Raw genomic sequence first — 13,581 nt, forward strand, 5'->3', positions numbered from 1 at the left:
AATAAAGAATTATTTTCCAAATACAGAATTTTAAGATTTCATTGTGAGTGCTTAAAGTGGTTTCTTGAAAAATAAAGACAGGTGCATGCATATCAACACACTGTAATTTTTTTTTAATTGAGATGATACCCCATCAGAAAAATTTTAAAACATACAAATTTTATACACTATAGCACTTCAATCACTTAAACATTCTATATCACAAAAAATAATTGCACATTAAGTTTTCTTGTGCTTTGGATATAGAAATGTTTACTTTCTACATCATCCAAAATCATCTTGTCAACTGCTATTTGTTTCTTGTTGCTTTGCTGCTGCTGCTGCTGCTAAGTCACTTCAGTCGTGTCCGACTCTGTGTGACCACATAGACGGAAGCCCACCAGGCTCCCCCATCCCTGGGATTCTCACTTCTTGTTGCTTTAGATGAAACTTAATTTGAGAGCTGGACTTTGGTAAAGTTAGTGAGAGATCTCTAAGCAGCAGTCACAAAAAATTATGGTGTTGCACAAAGTGGCATAGACCCCCTGGGGGTCTATTGTTGAACTACTTAAAAAATAACTCCTTTCATTTGTTAGCTATTAACTGCTATAAAGGTTTGAGATTGCAAATTATTTTGAGAACAAAAGCAGACAAACAAAATGGTTTCATGATTGAATAACCCATAGTTTATATCTTTTTTTTCTAGAAACTTTATTTTAGGGGAAATAGGAGAAAAATAAACTAGAACATTTAAGAAGTACATCATCTGTAATGCGGTCTTTAAAGAGTCAACAGTGCTGTAGGTAAAGCACCAACTCACTGGAAACAGAATTCCAAGAGAAAGCATGAAAGGAATAGGAAGTTTTGACTTTCCTGAAAAAAAAAAATTTTGTTCAGGATACGTGTCCCAGTTGCTAGAAAATACCTTCTCATTTCAAGTAGCTATCACCAAGACATGGTCACCAGCCTAAAAATGAGTTTCCAAAACCAAAGCCATCATCTCATTCACAACTCAGTTTATAAAGAGAAATTAAACATGTTGTTTATATTTGCTTTGCACCATTAAAAATACTACATATAATAGCAAATGAGCATGATTCTATCTCCGTGGGTTTTATAAACATCTACATGTTAAATTTTTCAGGGATCTCCCAGGTGATTCAGTGGTAAAGAATCCGCCTGCCAGTGCAGGAACCAAGAGACAAGGGTTCGATCCCTGAGTTGGGAGGATCCCTGGAGGAGGAAATGGCAACCCACTCCAGTATTCTTGCCTGAAAAAACCCCATGGACAGAGGAGCCTGGAGGCTAAGTCCATGGATTCACAAAGAGTCGGACATGACTGAGCACACATGGACAAGTAAAGTACTGTAGAATCTATTCTAATTGTTTTGTAGAATCTACAGTATTTGTACTGTACAATCTATTCTAATTGTAAGGAAGCATAACACTAATGTAGCTTGTTACATGGTACTAGACATTAGTTTTTTTTTAATAGAAAATACCTTTAGCCGCTCTTTTAAAGACCATATCATATTCCAGTTCACAGTGCAATGTAGGATCCCGTCAACTATTTCTTTAAAGTATTATATATAAATCTTAACTCTGCAATCCATTGTGAGTGACTTCCAACTGCTGTGGGTTTTTCCACCTTGGCATCTGTGTAACTTACGGCCTTCCCTGTGACCCGACAGGTATTGATAATGAGTGGAGAAAGACTCAATGCATGCCACGGGAGGTGTGTATAGATGTGGGGAAAGAGTTTGGAGCAGCAACAAACACCTTCTTTAAACCTCCATGTGTGTCCGTCTACAGATGTGGGGGCTGCTGCAACAGCGAGGGGCAACAGTGCATGAACACCAGCACAAGTTACCTCAGCAAGACGGTAGGTGTGCGGGGCCGGCAGGGCCCTCCCCCGGCCTGGCTTCCCCTCTGCTCCCTTTCAAGGAGCTTGGTTCAGGGACTTCCCGGAAGTCCAGTGGTTGGGACTCTGCCTTCCAGTACGGGGGGCGCGGGTTCTGTCCCTGGTCGAGGAGCTAAGACCCTACATGCCTTACAGCTAAAAAACTAAAACATTTTTAAAAAAAGAAGCAATATTGTAACACACTCAATAAGACTTTAAAAATGGTCTGCATCAAAAGAAAAAGAGTTTTTAAATAAATTAGCTCGATTCAGAGCTGCTTCTGTTGTCTGTGAGGAATGAAGTTAATTTTTCGATAGTTGTGTTTTTGATGAGAGACTGTAGCCAAAAAAGTAACTGATACTTTATGATAGTGGCATCAAAGCCACTTTTTAAAAATCAAATGGAAAAACAGTAGCATATTCTCCAAAAGGTAGTATTGATTTTTGAAAGATATTAAGATTAAAAATAATGCTGTTTTTATATTCAAGTGAAACTCTTATTTAAAAGGAATTTTGGTCTTCTGAGTCTGATGAAAAAAGCATGTTGACTTTTTTTTAAGTTACAGAAAATAAACATGAGGGATTTAGGAATTATTGTAAAATACATTTTTTGAATACCTTTAGTTGTGTATATTTTAAAATATTTCAGTCAAGTGGTGTGATATGCATCCTAGACAATATTGGTTATTACTGTGGTGCTTGGTTTAAATGAAATGTCAACTTACGTTGATTTTTTTAAAAGGCCTAGATATACCAGTTGAGTTTTCCAAAGAACAAAGGGCTACGTCTCTTAAAATTGGGATGGTATGCAATACATTCAAATGATAGATTTTTGAAGAATTGTTTTACCAAGTAAAATAAAATGTATCTATTAAGATCTCATAATTTATCATTTTAGAACTGCCTGATTGAATTTAGTTGATGAAATTTTATTTTTTAAGTGCTTATATCATATAGATTTGAATGACAGCCGTTGTAGTATTGGAATTTTATTGTTCATTTCTGGAAATTCCTGTTTTTTCAATAGTTCATTTATTTACTTGGTGAAAATAAGTTAACAGTTGACAACATCCAAAGCTATTTTTCATTACTCAGTTCAGTTCAGTCGCTCAGTTGTGTCCAACTCTTTGCAACCCCATGGACTGCAGCACACCAGACCTCTCTGTCTGTCATCAACTTCCGGAGTTTACTCAAATTCATGTCCATTGAGTTGGTAATGCCATTCAACCATATCATCCTCTGTTGTCCCCTTCTCCTCCCACCTTCAATCTTTCCCAGCATCAGAGTCTTTTCCAATGAGTCAGTTCTTCACATCAGGTGGCCAAAGTATTGAAGTTTCAGCTTCTGCATCAGTCCTTCCAATGAATATTCAGGACTGATTTCCTTTTAGGATGGATTGATTGGATCTCCTTGCAGTCCAAGGGACTCTCAAGAGTCTTCTCCAACACAACAGTTCAAAAGCATCAATACTTTGGCACTCAGCTTTCTTTATAGTCCAACTCTCACATCCATACATGACTACTGGAAAAACCAAATAGCTTTGACTAGATGGACCTTTGTTGGCAAAGAAATGTCTCTGCTTTTTAATATGCTGTCTAGGTTGGTCATAGCTTTTCTTCCAAGGAGTAAGTGTCTTTTAATTTCATGGCTGCAGTCACCATCTGCAGTGACTTTGGAGTCCAAGAAAATAAGACCTCTTACTGTTTCCACTGTTTCCCCATCTATTTCCCATGATGTGATGGGACCAGATGCCATGATCTTAGTTTTCTGAATGTTGAGTTTTAAGCCAACTTTTTCACTTTCCTCTTTCACTTTCATCAAGAGGCTCTTTAGTTCCTTTTCACTTTCTGCCATAAGCGTGGTGTCATCTGCATATCTGAGTTTATTGATATGTCTCCCGGCAATCTTGATTCCAGTTTGTGTTTCATCCAGCCTGGCATTTCTCATGATGTACTCTGCATATAAGTTAAATAAGCAGGGTGACAATATACAATCTTGATGTACTCCTTCTCCATTTGGAACCAGTCTCTTGTTCCATGTTGTTGTTTCATTACTGCTGCTGCTGCTAAGTCACTTCAGTCGTGTCCCACTCTGTGCGACCCCATAGACAGCAGCCCATCAGGCTCCCCCGTCGCTGGGATTCTCCAGGCAAGAACACTGGAGTGGGTTGCCATTTCCTTCCCCCTCAAATTCTTCTGCTGTAGAGACAGCGTTTTAAATGAACCTGGTTTTACAATGTCTCAAGCTTTATAGAGTAACATTAATGATTACTTTAATATTTACGTTAAATAGTTCAAAATATACCTTCTTTAGATACCGATGCCCAACGTTTTGTGTAAAGTTCCTCAGTCAGGCTTTTTCTCTGCGACATCAAACTAACCCCAAACAACAACAGCACCATAAAAAGCACCTGATCTTCTAGTTTTCCCTCTCACTGCATGACATCATCTTTAGTCAGAAAGAAGGAAATTTTCTCTGATGGGACTGTCACCAAATCAGATGCTAATTTGTTAATTTTATCCCCTAAGTGTCTCGAATCCCCACGCCCAGCACCATGTCTGTCATCCACGATACTAATGATGCTCTTTCCAACTTAGGAAACACCATCCCCTTTGCTCTCCATACTTCATATGCATCCTCTACACCGCCCCCGAGGATATTTTCAAACATGTAAGACTGATGCTGTCAGTTTCCAGAGTAAGAGGCCTTCAGCGATTCCCAGTTGCTCCTAGAATGAGACCAAATTCTCTACACTGCCTCTGCCGTCCTCCACTGCATCCTCTAACACGACTCTCCCTTGACCTCCCTCTTTCTAGTTCCTGTTCTCAGCATCCTTCAGTTCCCCCTCCACCCCAGATCTTTTCTCACAGCTCTGAGCTGTCCTGGCCTTCTAGTCTCCTCCCACTAAGATCCAGCTCCTCAGACCTCAACTCAGGTATAGCGTGGCTCCAGGAAGTCCTGGGGGAGATTTTTCTGACTTGGTTACACTCAGTATTCTTGAAAATTCTTTGTGGTTTCTAATACTTTTCTTTCAAAGAAACAACTATAGCTTATAATCATATAGTTTATAATATAGGGTCATTATTATTTGATTAATGTCTGTCACCTCCACAAAGGGAAGAACAGGTCTGTTTCATGCACTGATCATCCGGGTGCCCCCCACAGAGGGAGTGCACACCCCCTTATAGGATCCCCTGAAACCGTGGACCCTCTCACCAGAAAAAAGATGAAAATATAGACACATCCACAGCACTGATCATCCGGGTGCCCACCACAGAGAGAGCGCACACCCCCTGATAGGACCCCAAAAACCATGGACCCTCTCACCAGAAAAGAAATGAAGATACAGACACATCCACAGCATTTGCCCTACAGTTTCAGGGAGTTGGTTCTCTGACCCTTAATCCTTAAGTGTTCACTCAGACTTTAAAACAATTTCTTAATGATTAACAATAGTAAAACAGTTAACTCACTTGTGTAATTTTTAAGTGAGTCTTTTACCAACCAAAACTGTATATATACTATAAATTACAGCTCCATCTTTTTTTTCTTTTGCAGCTCTATCTTTTTAAAAAGATCTATTTCTTTAACAAATTGGAGAGAAAATTCTCCTTTTTTCCCATTAATATTTAATACAAGCAAAAGTCAACATTCTATTTCTCTTACTATCAGCTTACTAAATATGTGTTTACATGTGTGCCAAATTGGAGTCCCTTAGATAAAAGTCTGAATTTGGGAAACAGAAAATCAGTTCTTTGTTAGTAAGCAAAACAAATATATTTAGTCTTCAACAAACCATTAGTAGTTTTCTGTGACCACTGCATATTTATTCTCTAATTAGGTCATTGGCCCAATTAGGTCACATATTCACCTAATTGGTATCAGAGTGAAGCTATTTATGTAAAGACAAGTATTACACAGCATACAAACTGCTCTGCCACGTTGGAGGCCTTAAAGGGGTTTAAACTTCAGAAATTCTAAGTCTCCAGGGCTCAGAGCATTTAGTGCTAAGTTTAAATGCTATGTGTAAGTAAAACAGAATTTGATCTAGTAGCTTCAGTACTTACACACCAAACATGGTATCTTTTTCCTGGAGGAAAATTAAGTCTACTTTATATCATATGCAAATAGTTCTGGCTGTATTTCACCTTCTTTCACCTCCAGACTTCACAGAATTTAGGATTATTTTATAATACATTTATGATGTTGCTACTATTCATTTTACCTGCTTCCTCCCTATTATCTGCTCACAAGAAAAACAATCGGAATTGGCTGTACCATTTTTGAAGTCTGTCTGGTTTATTGTTGTTGGTTTATGTTGTTTTCCTATTTTGTTTGGATCCTTTTCAATCGACTTGATACTTACAATAATCACTTTTCACAATTCTTATAAATTCTGATCTGCAAAGCAGCAATTTTTAACTGTGTAACTATAAATAGTGGGGTAGTTTTCAGTTTAGTACTTCAATTTTTAAAAGGTTTTTAGGAGTTTGCAATTAAAAATTTGAAGTCAGTTGGGAAGGAGGCACTTAGTCTTCTGGGTCCTGCCCCAGGCACCCTCCTCTGACTGCACATGCTCTCCTTCCTCACCTTCTCTCTCTGCTTTTCTGGGGACCCCTCCCCCAAATCTTCATCTCCACCTCAGACTTCTCTCATGGTTTCCCCACAACCTCGTGACTGGGCTTCCCCCAGACAGTCAGAGTCAGTCTGTGTCACACCAGATCCCATCCCTCACACACCAGCTCCCATCCTGTCCCTGCCCTCAATCGCATCCTCACAAATAAACAAGTGAATAAATCTTCTTCTTTCTTCAGTAATCTCTTAGTAAATGATGCCATCCTTTTATTAGTCAGTTGATCCGATTTTTCTTCCTTTCACTAAAAGCCCAATTAGCGATTCCTATTGAACTGAACTGATACCTTTCCAACATCTCTGGGACCTGTCAGTGCCTTTAATCTGCTGACCTCACCATGGTCTGGACCACATCCATCCATCACCAGGACCATTACGCGTGGACCAGCTGCAAACTGATGTCAAAGCCCCATTCCTACTTCCCTTCAATCCCTTTGCCACATTATAGCAGTGTTTCTTCTTTCTAAATGATAAATCTGACACTGTTCAAAACTCTCCAGTAACATTGCTTATTGACACCGAGCCAGCATACAGCAAATGTGTAGGTAAACTTGTCTTTGTGTTTGAAACATCTCCTTACACACCACTCTGTATCCCCACTTACCTAGCTAATTTCTACTCGTCCTGAAGCCTGGACATAAATGTCATCTTCACAGCATCCTGTCCTAAGCTTCAGTAGCAGCCTTTATTGCTCATCCAACATAGCATCATCACCTTATCAGTCAGATCATTTTACTTCCCATGCTCTAAACCCTAAGAAAGCAAAGACTATGTTTGGTTATCACTATGGGGCATAGCAGTGCAGTAGTTGGTACGCAGTAAACACTGGGCACTAAATAAAATAAATCCTTAGATAAAAGGGAACAGATTTGAGGTCAAAGGTAAAGTTTTAAATAGGCTGATTTTGAAGCGTCTGAGTGGTAAATAGGTGGAGATACCAGAGGAATATTGGGCATGTAATTTTAGAATCCTATAGCAGTGATTGGATCTTCAGCTATAGATCTGGGAAGAAACCTCACATTGAAGAATGTTGGAGGCTTGATGTGGTTGTTACTGCTTAGAGAATTCTCATATCAGGAGGGAAAATTGAAAGCCAATGCTGAGGGATGGGCAATAGTCAGTCATTGATAGTCCCATCTGTTTCTCTCTTTGGTTTTGTAACTTCATGCCCTTCTCCAACCTGAAGAATCCACTCAGATTTTTTTTTATAGGAAAAGGGAGAATTTTAATTTTAATTCAATTAAGCCAGTATGGTGAAGCACCTACTATGTGCTGCCTATCAAGAAGGTTCACAAACCAAGGAGAGCAAGACATGAAATTCCTGAAGGCACTGTTTCTGTCTTTGACATTTTTACTAATATAATTATCTGTTTTATTTTATTTTCGGAGTAGTATAAATGGGAGCATGTGATGATTGTTTTCAAACATAAAAGGAAGTTTCTTACTGATATTTTCTGAAGAAAAAAAAAAAGTTTTTGTTTCGTTACAGGAATTCCAGACATCTTTTGGCACCAGATCACCAACTAGAATCATATAAACTGTAAGGACAATGTGCCTTAAGTAATGTACAACCCAAGTTTTTAGTAGAAACTTTATAGAGCGTTTTTATGGTGCTTCACGAAGGGCAGGTTATCAGCGTGTGTGAGGAAGCCAGCCGTGAGCTGAAAAGTAAAACCACATGCACTAGGCATTCCAGAGTGAGCTAATCGGTAACAACTGCTTCAAAGTCCTTCCCAAATAATATCTAAGCAACTTTGAAAAGTTACACAGATCAGATGTCCTCTTGACCTCGTTCCTAAACATGTGCTTCAAGTGTATTTTCTCATGAGAAGTTGTATGTTTAAGACACGTAAGCAAAAAGTAGAAAGCAGATTTTGAGGAATGTAAATTATTTGATGGCAGAAGCAGAAGGTATCTGCTTCCAAGCCAACATTTGGATAAAAAGTTATTTAAATGTTGGTATTGTCATTAAGCAGCTTCACTGAAGATAGGAATGAAAAAAGAATTGCTAAATCCATGGGTTTCCCGTGGACATCTTGGAGTTAGAACCAAAGAAACAACGCTTGTTGTTCATTTGTGCCGACAGAAGCAGCAGCTCAGTCTGGACGCTAAACTTCCTTTCCTCGTTCTCATATATAAAAACCATATTATTTAAAATTCCATATTGCCATCTTAAAAAGAAACAGCCGTTCTATTTTTTTGTTATTTTATAAAGATGTTAAGCATATAGATTAGCAAAACTGCTACAGATATGTTGGAGTTAAAGTAAATGTTTCCTAAAATTGTCTTTCACTGCAAAAGGCACTTAATCCTAAGTAAACTGCAGCAGTGAAGTGAAACTTAGAAGGATTATTTTGCACTGCTGACAGGGATAGTTCTTCCATTAATTAAACAGAACACTAGCAATCTGAAGGATTAATTTATTACAGTCATATGTATTTAACAAGTGGAACGCAATTTGTTTTGAATCTTTAGCTAAGTAGTATTTGGCAAGAACAGTTGTTGGAAATCAGGTTTTATCCAGATGTGGGAAAAGAACTCTAGACCAATACCAGTTATCAGAAGTTTCTTTAAGAATAACATTTGCCTTCAGAAGAAAATTAATGCATCTGTTAGACATAACACTTTTTTCCAACTTAAGGTACTGATCATGTCCGCAAGTTTTATTCAGTAATTCTAAAACTCCTGAATTGGAATTTTTATTTTTAAGTGTATTACTGTATGTACATTTTATGTATAAAAACATGTAAAATGAATTCAATATCAGATGTCTATTAGGACCTGCTGTCTTCCCAGACCTAACTTAAGTTCCATAACCTCTTGATACATGGCCATATGGTTAGTATACGCAGTTGAAAGGTTAAAAATAAACCCTCAGTTTTCCTCTTTCCCATTTGGAGGATGATTTGTTTAAATGTTATGTAGTTTTTCTATTGGATTTTGCAGTTATTAGTCTTTAAGCTGTGTTGGTGGCTCAGGTGGTAAAGCATCTGCCTACAACTGGAGACCTCAGGTTCGATCCCTGGGTCAGGAAGATCCCCTGGAGAAGGAAATGGCAACCCACTCCAGTACTCTTGCCTAGAGAATCCCATGGACGGAGGAGCCTGGTGGGCTACAGTTCATGGGGTCACAAAGAGTTGGATGTCACTGAGTGACTTCACTTCACTTTCTCTGCAGTTATTAGCCATGCTTTCTGGGGCTACACATTGTATCTACACTTAATTAACAGGCTCAAAGTTGGAATATTTAAATTAAATACGGTAGTGAGATACTAGTCTCTGAAGAGAAACTGGTCATATTTTGAGATAAAAGGATGTTGTAAAGGAAGGCATTTTGTGTGTGTGTCATATTTGTAGCCAAATATTCCAACATTCTTTAGCATTTGGTACTAACCTGTAATCCAGGATCTTCTCAAAAAAGGAAATATACCTTTTTCTTACATAGCCTACAAGAGAAGTAGAAATAGGAATTTTTGCTTTACAACTGTTGCTACGCTGGGGTAAACAACCTATTGTTTCAAGCTTTATTTGAAGTCCATTCTTGTTGGTGGGAATGGACCATTAAATATTCTTATTAAAGAATTCCAGTTGATAGCAAATGAGGACCTCTCAGGAAATGTTTGTCATTTCCTCTTGTTTATTACAGTTTTACTGAATACACAATCAAAAAAGTTTTTTCAGTTTCCATCTATGTTAAATGCCATCTTTATGTAAATTCTTTTGATCTTCTCAGACCAGTGACTCTTAATGAAAGGCATACTGTGTGTTTTATTATTACTTAGATGCCAAATTATATACAAGCTAAACATCCATTGTTCAAGAACAATTCACTGTATGACATCAAACTAATTTGGGAAACTCATGTTCAAAATATCATTATAATTATCATCATCAATTAGTATTTACTAGGTATATGTATATTCATAGAATTATTAGCTAAAACTGAACATAGTGCATAAACTTTGCACTCTATGAGTTTACATTTAAAATAGAAAGTACTGTTGTGCACACATTAAAGCACAAGACAATCTGACAGTAGTACAAAGATTTTGATTGTATTAAAGTATAAAGAATCTATTGTTTCAAACACCAATGTGTTTGGCTACACCTTAACTCTTTTGAAAGAAAATTATAGTCAGTGTTGGCTTCAGCCGTTGTATAAATAGCAGGCAAAAATTCCATAAAGGGGTTAAACTGCAGGTTCTTGTTTACCAACAGCATTTGGGGCAAAATATTTGGTATGTTCATAATTCTGACCTAATCTCATTATACATATACAGAGATTTATTTTCCAAATTCGCTCTTGTTGTTACTTTTGCTTAACTTCGACTCTCAGTCACTGGTTGATAAAACTGTCACCTTCAGCTGGCACAGGTACAGTCACTCCCTAATGCCACACCTGCAGCACATCTCAGTGAGTGTTTCTAAAGTTGACAGATGAATAAAACTAGTTATCGAAAATCTTTCTCCTTTTAATATCGGTCAAAGCCATCTTTCTCTGGGCCCTTAAATTTTTTCCACGCTGGCACAGTCAAGAGGATTAAGGAAACCACCTGAAAACTCTCAGGTCAAAATTTGGAGGTGGAAAATGTGTTTCAAGAGAAGAAAAGGTGTTTTACTTTAATTTTCAGCCTATTTCTTCCTTTTGATCAAATTAACTTAATTCAACTGGCCAATTACCTACGTAGACTCAAACAAAAAACATTCCTATAACATCAATAATTAAATTTTCATTTTCCTTAATTATAAATAATTTCTTCTCCTAAGCTCCTCCACAGTTCTAATGCTTATGAAAATTTTTAATTTACAGTTTTCTGTAGTGACTGTTTTTTTTTTCAGTGCCCCTTCACCTGTCCTTTTATCCTTATAGCGAGTGTATTCACCAACAAGAATCCCTTCCACCCTTTGAAAGTATAGGGCCAGGCTTACTTCACTGGGAAGATGCTGCTCAGTGTGCATTTTACTGATCTCTGTCTCGCTGGAACAGTCTTCTGTTCCCTGGTACACACCTGGTGCTTTGGGGTGCGTCCTGATTGTGGACATTCTCCACCCAGGAATGGCTGAAGTCTGTACGTGATCACTGATAATGCTCCTTTACTGTGCTCTCTCCCCTTTGGAGGTCATGCCAGGGTGGAACCTGGTTTTGCAACAGTCATTGAATGGAGGAAGGATGCGGCTGAGGTCCCGGGGTGGGAAACCATCATTCACTCTTCTGTAATAGCTGTTATCTCAGATGGTGCCTTATCCTTCACTATCAGGCCTTGTTCTGCCTTGTGTCACTTGAGATAATGCCAGATCTTGCAGTGTGTTTTATATGCATTTCTAAGCAGAAATGCCCTTGTGGTCTGAAATGTCTGATCCCTCCCTCCCCAATCATACGAGGCAAGCTTTATTGTTTCTCCATCCCCACCTGCTCCTGCCCTTTGACCCCTGCCCGCTACAGCCCACAGAGCGGCCTTGGTACCCACTTATCTCCACTCAGTCCTTATCACACTTGAGGACGTTTGACCCTGTGACCACACAGGGTCCCCTCTCTTTCTTTTGCTTCCCTCCACTCAACAGTACCCCCTCCTGGTCCTCCACGTCAGGTCATAATTCTTCCCAGGCATGTTTACTAGTTCATGTATCTGTTTTCATCTTTTACATGTTCCCTGTTGCCCACGTTTCTATTATTAGACATGTTCTGTTTTCATTCAGAATAACCTCACCAAGTAATGTCATCAGTGTCCAAGACTTTAATTCCAGTCTTAATACCAACGGCCTTTAAATGGCTCTCCTAAGCTCTGGGTACCTATATCTGGGTACAGAAGAATTAGACATAAATTCTTAGGGTTTTGTGAGCTGATCTATACATCTTCCTATCATTTCCACTATGACAGGGTTTAATTAATTTGTAAATATAAAAATTAAATAAAATTAAATGAGTTTAGAAAATGCTTATTTTCTAAACCACTTTATATTTTTTCTATAATGCTGGCTCCTAATGTAGAATCCAGAGATATTACAAGAAGTAGAAAAAACTGTAGTATATATAGATAGTACAGAATTATATTCTCTTAAAATAATTAGGCATAGTGCAAAAGATTTCTGCCAATGTGGTATTTTTACCAAAAAAAAAAAAGGTTTCCTCCAAACTACATAAACAAATGTCTTTTCAGAGAAGAAACTGGTCAAAATTATAGTACTGGGATATATTGGGATCGTATGTTGAGATTTCTATGCAGAATAGAAAGTACTCTGGAAAATATCTAAATTCTTGAGAATGTATGGAAATAACTCACATTTACAGAGCAATCAAAATACGTATCACAATCATATACATGAGCTTATATAATTTTTAAAACAGTCCCATGAATTAATGGGTGAAATGTTGTCCTGAATTGACTGATTTTAAAAGAAATATTCAGCTTCGAGAAGCTTAAATGACTTTTCCAAGATCACACAACTTATAAGTGTGGTTGCTGATAAAGTGCCCTCTCTGGATGTGAGCCTGTGCCCAAACTCCTCCCAAGGCGCTGATGCTAAGAAAGTAGCTGAAGTTTTATATGAATATATAATAAGTACATTTCAAGTGAAGAAAATGTACATTATTTAGGTATTTCCGTATTTCATTCTTCAAACTTAATGTCAATAAATCTCCCTCTAGGTATGAACAAAATGAACAGCTAATTCTATTCCCTAAATATTTGCCACGATCTTTAATGGTTGCCATGAAATTACAACAGAAGCTGGGTTCACATGGCTCTAGAGTGTGATGTCTTTTTTAGCACTACTCAAACATCCATAAAGATACCAAGTAACACATGGTGTAACTGTAGTTAAATAACTATGAACTGATAGTTTCAAGCAGGTAATGGCCAGGATTTTGCTTTTACCATTATTACTGATCATAATTTAGATTTTAAGAAACTTTGGGATTTTTAATCCTTAGCTTTACTTAATCACTAATTTACTCGTATATTCAACTTAAAACATTGTTTTTGTGGAAGGAAAAGCTGAGTAAGGCATTAGTAAGGCATTCAGAATAAGATTTTAAACAAAATTTGAGACTCTAATCCACCCTCATGTATGA

At 37.7% G+C, this 13,581-nt stretch overlaps 1 protein-coding gene and 1 long non-coding RNA gene across 2 annotated transcripts in view; one reads left to right on the forward strand and one right to left on the reverse strand.

The window, feature by feature from the left end:
- VEGFC (vascular endothelial growth factor C) overlaps positions 1-13,581 on the forward strand; it is an 84,141-nt gene that overhangs the window by 57,409 nt on the left and 13,151 nt on the right. The window contains exon 3 of the mRNA XM_055416348.2: positions 1,671-1,861. Within this exon, the coding sequence (XP_055272323.2) occupies positions 1,671-1,861 (191 nt within the window). The remainder of the gene's footprint in view (positions 1-1,670; positions 1,862-13,581) is intronic.
- The window catches only part of LOC129549214 (uncharacterized), an 85,505-nt gene that overhangs the window by 2,069 nt on the left and 69,855 nt on the right, over positions 1-13,581 (reverse strand). The window contains exon 5 of the long non-coding RNA XR_008684514.2: positions 9,904-9,955. This is a non-coding gene — a long non-coding RNA (uncharacterized LOC129549214). The remainder of the gene's footprint in view (positions 1-9,903; positions 9,956-13,581) is intronic.

The sequence above is a fragment of the Moschus berezovskii genome, chromosome 26 (assembly GCF_049115385.1).
Source record: "Moschus berezovskii isolate FMDL1 chromosome 26, NW_MosBer_1.0, whole genome shotgun sequence".
Taxonomy (NCBI): Eukaryota; Metazoa; Chordata; class Mammalia; order Artiodactyla; family Moschidae; genus Moschus; species Moschus berezovskii.